Source organism: Coregonus clupeaformis, unplaced genomic scaffold (assembly GCF_020615455.1).
Source record: "Coregonus clupeaformis isolate EN_2021a unplaced genomic scaffold, ASM2061545v1 scaf0119, whole genome shotgun sequence".
NCBI lineage: Eukaryota > Metazoa > Chordata > Actinopteri > Salmoniformes > Salmonidae > Coregonus > Coregonus clupeaformis.
The window spans coordinates 645,670-658,740 of record NW_025533574.1 but is presented as its reverse complement, the minus strand read 5'-3'; the positions used below and the strand labels follow the sequence as shown (position 1 = coordinate 658,740).

The following is a 13,071-nucleotide window of genomic DNA, read 5'->3' as shown; positions in this document are numbered from 1 at the left end:
TGCAAAACAGAAGAATCAAATCCATATGCCTTTCATTTAGTTTCTCTCTTCCCTAACGAGCAGTATTAATCAGATATATCTTCTTGTCTTCCATCAAAATCAAAGAACTCATCCTGTACCTCCATGATAGTATTCTCCCTTATCTTCCCTCTAACATTACTCAAAATAAATCAGCAATCACTCATAACCCTCTTCCACTTCATATCGTTGTACAAAATATACTTCCTTTTACTAGGTGAAACAGCTTCTACTTCTTGTCCTGATAACAACACTTCTTCTCCATAATTATCTCTCCACTTAACTCTAAATTTCCCTTCACCACTGTTCTCCCTCTCGTACTAACATTGAAGCTGAGCTGACTGTCCTAGAGTTCCTTCAATTCTAGTTTTCATAACTTTTTAGTCTGACTTTTTCCCAAATTTTTCCAAAAACCATTTCACTGATTTATCCACAAATTCCTTTCCCACTAATTTTTTCAAAAACCATTCCACTGATTTATCCACAAATTCCTTTCCCACTACTTTTAGGATATTTGATCGGGAAGTCCCCACCTGCTTATGACTTCTTTACACAAAAACTTGGCAAACGATTGAGCATCTTTTAGCTTAGTTTTGACATCTTATTCACCTCTTGGTGTAGGAATGTAGCCAAGAATAACAGTCACCCCCTGTAAACATTATTTTTCAGACAGATTGTCCACCTGCCTATGACATAGTCAATCTGTTCAAGCAAATATGGTTCCCAAAAACCCTACTCCTTTGTAATCTTTCTCCTAATCTCCCCCCTTGCAACATTAGCTAACCCCTAGCTTCCTAAATAATCAGACCTAATAGGTCCAGAGGCGCTACTATCAACCCCTCATGGTTTCTCCAAAGACAACAATTGATTGCTACTCTAAGGATTTTTTCTTGTCTTCAACACACCTGCTTTTGAAAGTCCTTCAATTTATGGTTCAATCCCTTGGATTGCTTCTTCTTTCAATGGATACTGATTCTTCCAAGGAGGTCTGGCTCCTCGTCGAAGTTCAACTTTCACCTCAATCGGGCTGATTTCACAAGTCCAATATCGGTACTACTTTGATATCACAAACATTCTTGAACTTTTTGCAACATCTTCTCTTCCATAGATTCTTAATCCATCTTCACACTGCAAATAGATTCATGTGTCATCCGTACAGTTTATGACTCTCCTTGTCCTTGAGCCACAATCATCATTTTCAGAAATTGCTGATCTTCACTCCTCCAAATCCCCCAATTCTCTTCCATCGGTACAAAAACAGCTTTCTCTGCTTCTGTAATCATTTCTCCTATTTACTTCTGCTCATGGCCTTCAGAAACCAACAAGGTCACATGTGGCACACTCTTCTCAATCTCAAATTCTTTATCCAGATAATAATCTGTGTATATCTTCATATCTGCTCCTTGTGGTCCTACAATTATTCAACATAAGCTGAGTTGAACTTTCTTTGATTGATGACTCAACCATTCCTCTGAGTTCAATCAGGCAGCATTCTTGAAATACTTCAGCTGAGTTGAAATGGATATTCCAGAAGCCTCGCATCTGGCATATTTTCCCCTTAAATTTCTCCCATATCTTAGCCTGCTTCAAAAAATCTTCACTGAGATTTCCAATCCAGAATACTATAGACTAATCCATCTCTGTCATCATCAACAATTGGTAAACCTTTTCCTTTGGCACTTCTACCAGACAGCCGTCTGGTGTACATCTTATTTTAAAATTCAACTTCCACAATGCATCTCCTCCCAACAATGCAATAGGTGTATGTTCTGATACCAGTATGGGTATTGTAATTTTCTAATTTTCATAGTAGAGCTCAATTGGTTCCTTAAGAGTAATCAACTGTTTCACTCCCTCAAATCCCTATTCTAATTAGTTGATTTGACATAGTGAGATGTGTAACCTCTTCAGGCTGAACACAGATAAAAGCTGTTCCGCTATCCATCATCACTTCCCATGGTCAGTTGTTTATTTTCACCTCAATTGTTGGATATTTTTCCCCTAACTGGTGCTACTAGCTGACACCCCCCTTTCGGATCTTCTAGGCACCCCTAGAATCCTTTTTCCTGGCCCCTATAAGGGTTCACCTGTCCTCCAGATGATCTTCACTGGCCCCTGTATTTTCCTCTGAAATTCCCTCTTGTGATTCCTTCTGGCCCATTGCACTCACAGCAAAGTCACCAACCTGTCCACAATCATAACACACTTCTCAAGATTGCTGGAAGGATGGCTGAAATCTTCCTCCTCCTCCTCTTTCTAAGCCTTCTCGTCCTCTTCCTCTCCAATTCTGTGTCTGTCCAGAGACTAGTTATGGATATGAAACAGCTTGTACCACTAGTTGTGGCTGGTACAATTGCATTTGACCTGGTTCAGTTGAAGCTGTGGCAGTGATTGTTGATTTGGTGCACACTGATTCTTCATAACCAAAGCTTATTTATTCTCCTTCTTATTCTCCCCCAGTTGTATTTCATTAAGTTTTCTGAGAGTTTCTTGGTCCTGTTCTTTCTTGTTGTGTTCCTTTTTCCTGTACAGATCCACTTGATGGGCTATATGATCTCTATAGACACCTTTTGTCATGCTTCCAAGTCCAACCACCTCTGCCAGTTTGCTCCTTACTGGTGAGGGCAGTCCCCTCTGCAGTTTAGCTCTCAAAATTGACTGCTCAATTTGACTCACATCTGGATCATTTCCAGTAATATTTCTCCACACTTGATGAACTCTTCACACATAGGCTCTCGGATTTTCTTGTTGTCCTAGTGGATCAATCAGAATGTTGTCAGGATGCACATTTGTTGGAAACGTATCTTTCAGTGCTCTCCACAGCCGATTTCTACTTGCAGCCAACAATTCAGGGTCATTCACTGCAGTCCCCACTTATCTATTAAGTCCAGCTCTCTGAAAAATGTCTTCCATATCTGGAATCCCAAAGAGATTAGCCAAAAGTCTCTTAATGTCTCCTATGGCAGACTATGTTCCCACCATAATTTATTCCAATTTTGAAATCCAAGATATGCTCCATCTTGAAGAGTAGGCAACTTCTCAAGTATATCTGACATATCGGTATTCTTCAAAGGCTTATATTCTAGGTTCTGTCCTCGAAATATCGTCTGGCATCATCTTCTTACTTGTGCCCTCTTTCCTTGGCCTCAATGTATACTTCTTCTCCAATTCTTGGGATCCTTTTCTCAGCAGTTTTTTTCTTCTTCTGTATCTTCAGCTTCTTGAGTTGTTCTTCCAGTTCTCTTACTTCTTCTAAATTATTCTCCCTATCCAGGCATGAAACGCATCGGTCTATATTTCTTTCTATTTATTCTGTGCTAGTCATTGTAGGATAAAATCCTCCTTAACATAAAGCACCTTTAATCTCCAAATCTTCATCGCTTTCACCATCTTCACTTTCATCAGAGATCAAATCTCTAGTATCCTTCTTCTTCCTTCAACTTCCATCACCCCTTCTTTCCTCTCTTGCCAACTTCCTTCTGATCACAGAGTCATATCCACCCATGATCTCCTCTGAATCACTCTGATCATCATCATCATCTTCATCATCTTCAAGTTCCATCTTCCTGAACCTCACTCCACCCTTAGTTTCCAGACATCTCATTTTCTTCTTACTTTTGGAGTTTGGATTCATCTTTATGGTCGTTTCTGCTTTTCCTCTCTCTATTATTCAAGCACTTTCATCATGTTGATGACGTCAGGGTTAAGAGTCCCTTCCACTAGCCATGGTTGTTCAATATCAGGCCAACGTTTATTCCCTTTTCCAGATAACCTTGCAATACCATTAACTAGATGATTACTATTTTCTACTACATCAACAGGAGTAATTACTTTCATAGTTTTTTTGTCCTTTTCCCCCCTTGTAAAAACTCTTTTATATTCCTTTATTGTGAATTATTTTATTATTTTAGACTATGTAGCTTATTTTCCCTCCTTTTTCTTTTCTGTAGTTTTTTCTTCCCCAAATTAATTAATTAATCAATCAATCAATCAATCAATCAATCAATTCATCAATTTACTTATTTGTATCAATATATTTTATTTTATTTTATTTTACCAAATTATTGATTAGTGGCAATCTTATCACATCCAATCAGGAAAAGTAAATGAAAGTAGTCAACTTCAGAGCAATCCAAAAAAAGAAAGACCTCTAATCCAGCAACACTATAGCACTCACAAACCAATTGCTTAATAAGCACCCAATTACCTTAATTTTACAGAATAATGTCAGTGCTCGATTTCCCACTCAATTCTAATCAAACCCACTCATGCACAAAAACTCCAAAATGCAATTCTTAATTACATCAATTGATCCGTCTGTTGCCAAGTCCTTGTCAAATTGTCATAACATCAAATATGCTAGGCACCCAAAATATCCTCTATGGGAAGGTAAGTTTTGCGAATAGAACAGTACTAGCCTTGATTTGACTTGATCCGTTGCAGCACACTCTGTCACATCATGCACTCGTCAGCACCTTCTCTCTCTCTCTGTCTCCTCCTCCTTATCGTCTCTCATATCACAGAAGAACAAAGAACAGACAAGAATTTAGTCATTTATGCACTCACTGGGTTATTTCAACCATTCAATACTCCTCTATTCACATTCGCTCTAAGAAATAAGCAAACAACTTAACTCAGGAATAGTATAAATAGCTCAATAACATTTTATTTTATTTATTTAATTATTTTTATTTTTAATCCGTCAACATATCTCTCATTTATCAATTCAATAGATCTCAATCAAATAGTTTCATCGTTAAGCAACAGCCGATTTAACAAACAGAACACTCCATTCGTGTCTAAATCTCCCCCTCCCTCTCTGTCTGCTCTGAGTCTGCGTCTCCCAGCAGCTCAGTGCAGGCAGGGGAGTGGCATATTTGCTCTACGTAACTCTAAGCTCATAAAATCACACGCATGCGTAGTTCATTCACCAATGCGATTTCAGAGTGGAAGGAGCTCCCAAGCAGCTCTCTCTCCAAGCCAACCAACAGAAAGTAGACAGACCCGCTGTACCTCCATTCTTTCCCCCCATATACAAACAGTAACACTTAACAGAACTCACAAACCAACACAAAACATAGAACACAAATCCTACTCTCTTCAACACACACACATACAGTTTAAGAGGCGTATTTCCGTTCCTACGGACCCCTAAGCATGCTACTACCATCGCACCATTTTTTTCCATTGTTCCTACATTTCTACTTCCTCGAGTTCGCGGATATTCAATGAGCGGTTACATCGAACATATACTTTGTCAACTATAAGTCGAGCGGTAACTTACAACCGAATGTATATACCACAACTCCAGTCCCCGGGACTGACCTAAACCCACCTAATGCGCTTTTAGGATTTTCGGCCCATCCTAATGATCGCCTCGTTGGAGGGCTTATCATAGATCCGCGATGTCCTAATTTGTATAAATTTTTCCTTAGTTCCTGGCCTTTCCTTCATTGTATTCTTTTTGAATTTTATTCAAGCAAAATAACCCTATAGACACTCCTCCCTGTTTGCGTTGTTACCAGCGCAAACAAATTTAGAAATTTAGAACGGACTCTTATCCCACAGCAAATAACAGCAAAGCACACACGCAAGTTCTTAACGGTGCATTCATTCAACGCACACACACACAGACACACGAACTAACCAGTGCCCAAAGTGGTGAGAAAACTCACCCTTATCTGCCGGACTCTGGAGCGAGAGTCAGCTCGGCGCCCATGAATGGAACGCTGAGAAAAGACGCAACATGACCCAAATACCTCGTCGCCATTAATGTAGTTTCCCAGGGTGGGCATCCTCGTCGACATTAATGTGGTGTCGAGAAAACTATGCTGAGATGCTGTGAGAACAAGAATTCCGCTGACACTGTCCTCGATTATAATTATTTATTACATTTGAAGATCTCAGCGCCAATTTACAGATATCTGCAGACATCTGGAGAATAACCGGACCCAATCTCTAAATATGTTATTCTCCCTTCCTTTGTCCCAAACCATAGTATATATCCTATGTAACCTGATATGGGTGTTTTCCCCTACAGACCAATCCCAGGACTCCACCTAACAGACTTCCTCTGCTTTAGGGTGCCCCTATACAACTACTCTCCAGGTGCTCCCCTTAAGCTAAGTCAACATCCTCTAAGACCATTTGCAACCATTAGCAAAGTCATAAATTGTCCAGATACCACAGTGTCATGGTGGTGTGTGAATACATAAGCGATCACTTGGTTGGCAAGTCTGAAACAGAGGCTGGCATTGGCAGCGCACATTCTGATTGTCAGCGTCATTCGAGACTTGGAGACAGGCGTCAAATTGCAGCATAGTCACGTCTGTCTGGGGATAATGCAGCAACTCGATTGGCTTTAACCTCTGTGTGTGGGCGTGTCTGAACTTCTTCCATATCTTCCCTCCAAGTTCTCCTCTTCCTCTATCTGCTCCAATCGCAGTCATGTTAGCCTGTTGCTCGGCAACTGACTGGTGACTGGCAGTTTTTCCCTTAGGCACAGATCTAGGATCAGCTTACCCTCCCAAAAGCGTCAATGTAACATTAGGGAGTAAAAAGTACAACTGACCATAGATCACTGTCTAGGGACAATGTACCTTACTGTTGAGTAGCCCTTTGGCCCGCTGTAAAGGCTCCTTAGGCTCAGTGGAAGTGGAGCTGACCATTTGGGGTACTGTATGTTGTTCTTAGTTAGAACCACCTTGGTTATTTTCTTAATCTCTCCAACAGTCTCTCTCTCTCTCTCTCTCTCTCTCTCTCTCTCTCTCTCTCTCTCTCTCTCTCTCTCTCTCTCTCTCTCTCTCTCTCTCTCTCTCTCTCTCTCTCTCTCTCTCTCTCTGTCTCTCTCTCTCTCTCTCTCTCTCTCTCTCTCTCTCTCTCTCTCACTCTCTCTCTCTCTGTCTCTCTCTCAATTCAATTCAAAGGGCTTTACTAGCATGGGAAACATAAGCAAATGAAATAGATGAAATAAACAATCAAAAATGAACAGTAAACATTGCACTCACAAAAGTTTTAAAGGAATAGAGACATTTCAAATGTCATGTTATGGCTATGTACAGTGTTGTAACGATGTGCAAATAGTTAAAGTACAAAAGGGAAAATAAATCAACATAAATATGGGTTGTATTTACAATGGTGTTTGTTCTTCACTGGTTGCTATTTTCTTGTGGCAACAGGTCACAAATCTTGCTGCTGTGATATTTGTGGTATTTCACCTAATAGATATGGGAGTTTATCAAAATTGTATTTGTTTGCGAATTCTTTGTGGTTCTGTGTAATCTGAGGGAAATATATGTCTCTAACATGGTCATACATTTGGCACGAAGTTAGAAAGTGCAGCTCAGTTTCCACCTCATTTTATAATATATAATATAATATGCCATTTAGCAGACGCTTTTATCCAAAGCAACTTACAGTCATGTGTGCATACATTTTTACGTATGGGTGGTCCCGGGGATTGAACCCACTACCCTGGCATAACGAGCGCCATGCTCTACCAATTGAGCTACAGAGGACCACTTTGTGGGCAGTGTGCACATAGCCTGTCTTCTCTTGAGAGCCAGGTCTGCCTACTCTCTCTGTGTGTCTCTCTCTCTCTCTACCTCTCTCTCAACCCCTTTCTCTCTCTCTCTCTCTCTCTCTCTCTCTCTCTCTCTCTCTCTCTCTCTCTCTCTCTCTCTCTCTCTCTCTCTCTCTTTCCTCTCTTTCTCCCCCCTCTCTCTCTTCTTCCCTCCCGTTCTCTGTCCTCTATATTAAGGGCTGGTATTAAGTGGAGTTATAAATCTAAGGTTGTCAGATGATCCTATAAGTGAGCTCTACTGTAATGAACTTACAGACTCTGAAGAAGTTTGACCTCCAATCTTACTGCAGTCAAACAGATAGCTGACACTCTACTGTACTTCTAGGAAGGCTAGGATAATGCTGCCTGTTTCAAGTTGATGTGTCAGTGAAAGAAAGGTGAGAGATGCATTGAAATACATGAAACCTTAAAGCTGAGTGACCAAGAAGGGGATGGTCTCTTTCTGACAGTGTGAAGCGTGTGTGTGTGTGTGTGTGTGTGTGTGTGTGTGTGTGTGTGTGTGTGTGTGTGTGTGTGTGTGTGTGTGTGTGTGTGTGAGTGCGTGCGTGTGTGTGTGTGATTAGTGATTCTGATCAGCAGGCTACTCTGATCCTAATCACCAGGAAGTCCAATATCACTGATTCACATTATTAAAGCATTATGCACAGGCACAGGCACAGGCCCACACACACACACACACACACACACACACACACACACACACACACACACACACACACACCTGTCTGGAGGCGAATCAAAGGCCCCACACACCTGCAGACCAGCCCTGATCTAGGATCACAGATGGGGCCTTCCCTCCCCTTCTTCTCTTCTCTCTACTTATCCCTGTCCACTCTACTCCCTTCTTCCTCCTCGTCTCTTCCCAATCTCCCCCTCTCTCTTTCACCTTTCTAAGGGACTTTGATCCTCAGTGTGGATGGATATGTGTGGGCTGTCGTTTGTGTGTGTGTTGTGTAAGGTGTCAGATGTGAGACTGAAGGGAATGAGCTGTGGGATGTAGAGGTACCCTGCCGTGAAGCTTCCTCTCTCCTCTCCACTCTGGAACACACCTCTCTTCTCCTGTCCTTCCTCTTCTCATCTCTCTTCTACACTCTGTTGTGAAGATTTAGAGGCTGCACTCCGCTCTTCTGTCCTCCCTCCTCTGTCTCCTCTCCTCTCCTCTCCTCTCCTCTCCTCTCCTCTCCTCTCCTCTCCTCTCCTCTCCTCTCCTCTCCTCTCCTCTCCTCTCCTCTCCTCTCCTCTCCTCTCCCTTTTTAAAGAGACTTAGTGCTATGTTTAATAGCTACACAGTGCTGCCACATCCGTCACACAGCTCCACACACTCTGAGCCTGATCCACCCCTAGGAGACGTGTGTGTTTGTGCGTGTTTGTGTGTGTGCGTGTTTCTGTGTGTGTGTGTGTGTGTGTGCTTGTGCATGTATGCTCGCGTGCCGGCGTGCATGTATTAGTGTGTGTGAGTGTACAGATGCGCTATCTTCATTTGAAAATAATCCTGCAGCAACAGGAAATGTGAATTATTATGTGGATTATAATTAATGGACATTTCTTGTAGGGGTTGATACATTTTTCGTTAGGCCAAATCAAGTCTGAAATTCTAAAGTGGAAATTACAAATTTGCATACGCTACAATTTGCATTTTAATATAGCAGATCTGTGTGTTGTTTGGAAGACAACTCCTATGGGTTTTCTCTGGGTGGGGTCCAGTGGGTTGTACATCTCTCCTATTGATCTGATCAGGAGAGGGAAGCTGTGCAGCAGAACCTAACAACCTGCCCTGCAGTCTGCCTGTCAGATAACACTTCATCACCCCACAGGGTCAGCCAGGGGCCAGGTAAACTCCTGGGCTGCCCTCCCCTTTTCCCCAAACTGTGCATTCTGTGCAATCCTTCACTTCCCTTGCATGGATTTAGAAGAAATGGACTGGTGTAAGGATTGTGGTTTCACCAATCCAATGCTTATGAGGGGCAGTGAGCAAGTCCACACTTCAGGGAGAAGGGTAGAGAATGCAGGCGTTCTCTCTTTTCTGACTCACACTGGTCCTGATATTGGGTAAGAAGAAACAGTTGTGTGAATGAAGATCACATTTTTTTTTAGTAGAGAGAGAGAGAGAGATAATATTATAAACAGAGTGAGACTTTGTGTCTACTTGCATTGAGCATAATCTATTTTTTATTTATTTATCTGTCTCTCCCAATAACACTCTGACTGTTAGAAACTACAGCCTTCTTAGACCTTTAGAATGAGCGCTAACATCACTCTAACATTGCTAAGGGGGAAACAGCATACAAACAGCACACTTTATTAGCATCAATGCTAACTTGAGAGGAAAAAACAGCAACAGTGTGTACTGTATGTGCGGGTGGGTAGAGGGTGGTCGACCAAAACTGAAGGAGACATACTGTTTATATCTAACTCCCAAATGATGAGACCAGAGGCATATCTTGATACTAATGATGAAGGAATGATTGTCTAATGTGCTAGAGATATTCTGGTTGTCATTTGTTAGTGTAATGTGTTACTCCTCGGGCCATCACTAAAATAAAGTCTTGCTCTATGTATTTTCCCTCCTACTCTCGTCCACTTCCTTTTTCGCTTTGGCCTCTCTGCTCTATTATCATACTCCTCTTTCCCTCAGTCTGCAGTAGAGGTAAACCATAATGAAGTACCTCAAGATATGTCTGGAGGCCTGGGGTCCCCCTGATTGTAATTCACTCATCTCAAAGCAAAAAAGAGAATCTTGCGTGCGCTGGCCAGCAACTCCATTATAGACTACCAGTGGTCTTTCACTGTACGTTTCTGTGTGTGTTTCTGGTTGCCCTTCAGCACTCACTACAGTAACTCTGTGTTTCTAACTCATCTCTGACTATCCACCACTTCACAGATTGGCTCGTTCTTCATGATCAACTTATGTCTGGTGGTCATCGCCACCCAGTTCAGTGAGACCAAGCAGCGGGAGCACCAGCTGATGCAGGAGCAGCGGGCCCAGTGCCTGTCCTCCTCTACCCTGGCCAGCCTGCATGAACCGGGGGACTGCTACGAAGAGCTCTTCCAGCTGGTCTGCCACATGCTGCGCAAGGCCCGCAGGAGATCTGTAGCCCTGTATAACCAACTGAGAGGAAGGCCTCTGCCACCACCACCCACTAGAGGGAGAGGAAGAGGAAGAGGAGGAGGGGAAGGAGGAGGGAATGCGAACGGAGGGGACAGGCATCACCCGAGGCAGCCGCGACGTAAGTGGGAGGCAGCGGGTGGGAGAACAAGAAAGAGAGTTTTTGTTAAATGCCTAAATTTAAATGTAACATTATATTAGCCTCTTTCACATTGTTTCGTGCGAGCCAGTGGGATGAGTCTTGTTGAATCTCTCGACTTTCAAACATCTTTGGCGCTAGCACACACTGGCTTACATGTATATAGTGCGACAATGTGAAGGTGGCTATTGATGCTGTTAGTGATAAGCTGATTCTTTCTCACACTCCCTCTCTATCATTCATTAGAATCTCACTGTCCTCACCAAAGCAAGCTGGACCCAATCCACAGCTCCCAACCACTGGGCAACTCCATTGCCCTGGCCGTCCCTCAAAACACAGAGGACTGCCCTCAGTGTGCTGCGGCACTGTCACTCAGGGAGGGGGCGGGAGCTGTGGGCGACTCAGCCAATGGGGAGGAGGAGGAGGGGGCCGTGGAGGAGACGGACAGGGAGGAGAACCACTTGGAGGAGAAAGCAGAAGAGGGGGAGGGAGTGAAGAAGAAGAGGAAGAGGAGGTCGTGTTTTGGGCACTGTAAGGACATGTGGGATGAGATGAGGAAGAAACTTTGGGGCATCGTGGAGAGCAAATACTTCAATAGAGGAATCATGATCGCTATTCTCATCAATACTATCAGCATGGGGATAGAACATCACAACCAGGTAAATATACTATTCTCATCGATACTATTAACATGGGATAGAACACCACAAAAGGTAAACTATACCACAGTCAGGGAGCACAGCACATATACACAACGTGCACAACATCAGTATTGCTCTTTAGTCCCCAAAGCTAACCCATTGACTAGCTTAGTGGGCTAGCAAGGTCGAGATTCGTCCAATGGATGAGTACTACAAGTCATTAGAAGTCAGATATCAGTGACATACATGGAACACCATCAATATGGGCATTTATTGTAACATTATACAACCGATAGACCACCACAATGATATCACTATAAAAGCTAGGTAGGTACACACTAAACCTGCTTCTGGTGCTGGCTGGCTTCTCTCCTGAGAGAGACAGAGGAAGGTAGGGAGCTGCCTGTGTGGAAGGGGTGTGGTAGCTTCATGCCAAAATTCACACACCCACCCTGGCTGTTACATAACCGCTCCTACCTCCCTCAACTCCTCTCTTTCTCCATCTAGCTCTCTCCGTCCCTCCTGTCTCACACCACTCCTTTCCCTACCTCTTTCTGTCTCCCTCCTCCCCTGTCTCTGTCCATCCCTCCCTCTCCCTTCTCAATTCTGTCTCTCTCTCTCTCTCTCTCTCTCTCTCTCTCTCTCTCTCTCTCTCTCTCTCTCTCTCTCTCTCTCCCTCCATCCCTCCCTCTGTCTCCATCTCTCATCCACCCCCTCACTCCTTGACGGCATGCAGAGGAGTCGGTTCTCTCATCTCTGAAGACTCTAAAAATAACAGAGGGATGTGGGGAGAGGAGGAGAGGAGGACAGGAACTCAAAGAGAGAGAAGAGGGAGCAGACGCCTGTTACGCAGCATTTTCAGCTCTATTCCCTGTATGCATGTACACACACACTCCAATGGCATTACACAATGGTCTCTCTGGGCTGAGGCAGAGGCGTTGTGTGTTCTGCAGTAGATTTCTAAGTGTTATTCCAGGTGGTTGTGTTCTATAACTGAAAGCGTATGTGTTTCCCTCTTTGGTAACAGGGCTTACTAATACTTTATTGTATCATTCCCCTGAGGGAAGGATGACATGAAATGTGTTAAGAGCATACAGTGAGGATATGACCTTCAGTAGATGTCCTTCGGATTCGTTACTTGTAGTCTTCATTCAGAGCTGCTGTGTGTGTGTTGTTTGTTATGTGTGTGACGTGTGTGACTGCATAATCTCTGACTCATCAGCATTCATCTTTCACATCAATGGTAGCATGACTGAGAGGGTCCCCTTATTAGCATTTATATACAGCGTGTGTGTGTGTATATTCAGTAAACATTCAATGATAGAAGCAAGAGAACTACAAAGAGAGATGGATGGAGAAAAGAGGGGGAGAGAGGGATGTGCAGGCAGGGAGGTGCAGGTATCTGTGAGGGAGGAAATGAAACACAGGAAGGAGAGATGAAAGGGTAAACAGGTGAGAGGGGAAAAGAGGAGAGAGAGGGACAGAAGGAGAAAGGGAGGGAGGGAGAGGAGGTGGGAGGCTGAGAGAGGAGGAAGACAGAAGGGGATAGCTTTTTTGGTTGAATTGGCCAATCCCCTCTTCGGAG

General features: G+C 43.3%; 1 protein-coding gene across 1 annotated transcript in view; it reads left to right on the top strand.

Annotated features, from left to right (window-relative positions):
• LOC121570754 (voltage-dependent T-type calcium channel subunit alpha-1I-like) overlaps positions 1 to 13,071 on the top strand; it is a gene marked incomplete at its 5' end in the record, with an annotated part of 123,821 nt that overhangs the window by 50,235 nt on the left and 60,515 nt on the right. The window contains 2 exons of the mRNA XM_045213516.1: positions 10,482 to 10,827; positions 11,092 to 11,504. Of these exons, the coding sequence (XP_045069451.1) occupies positions 10,482 to 10,827; positions 11,092 to 11,504 (759 nt within the window). The remainder of the gene's footprint in view (positions 1 to 10,481; positions 10,828 to 11,091; positions 11,505 to 13,071) is intronic.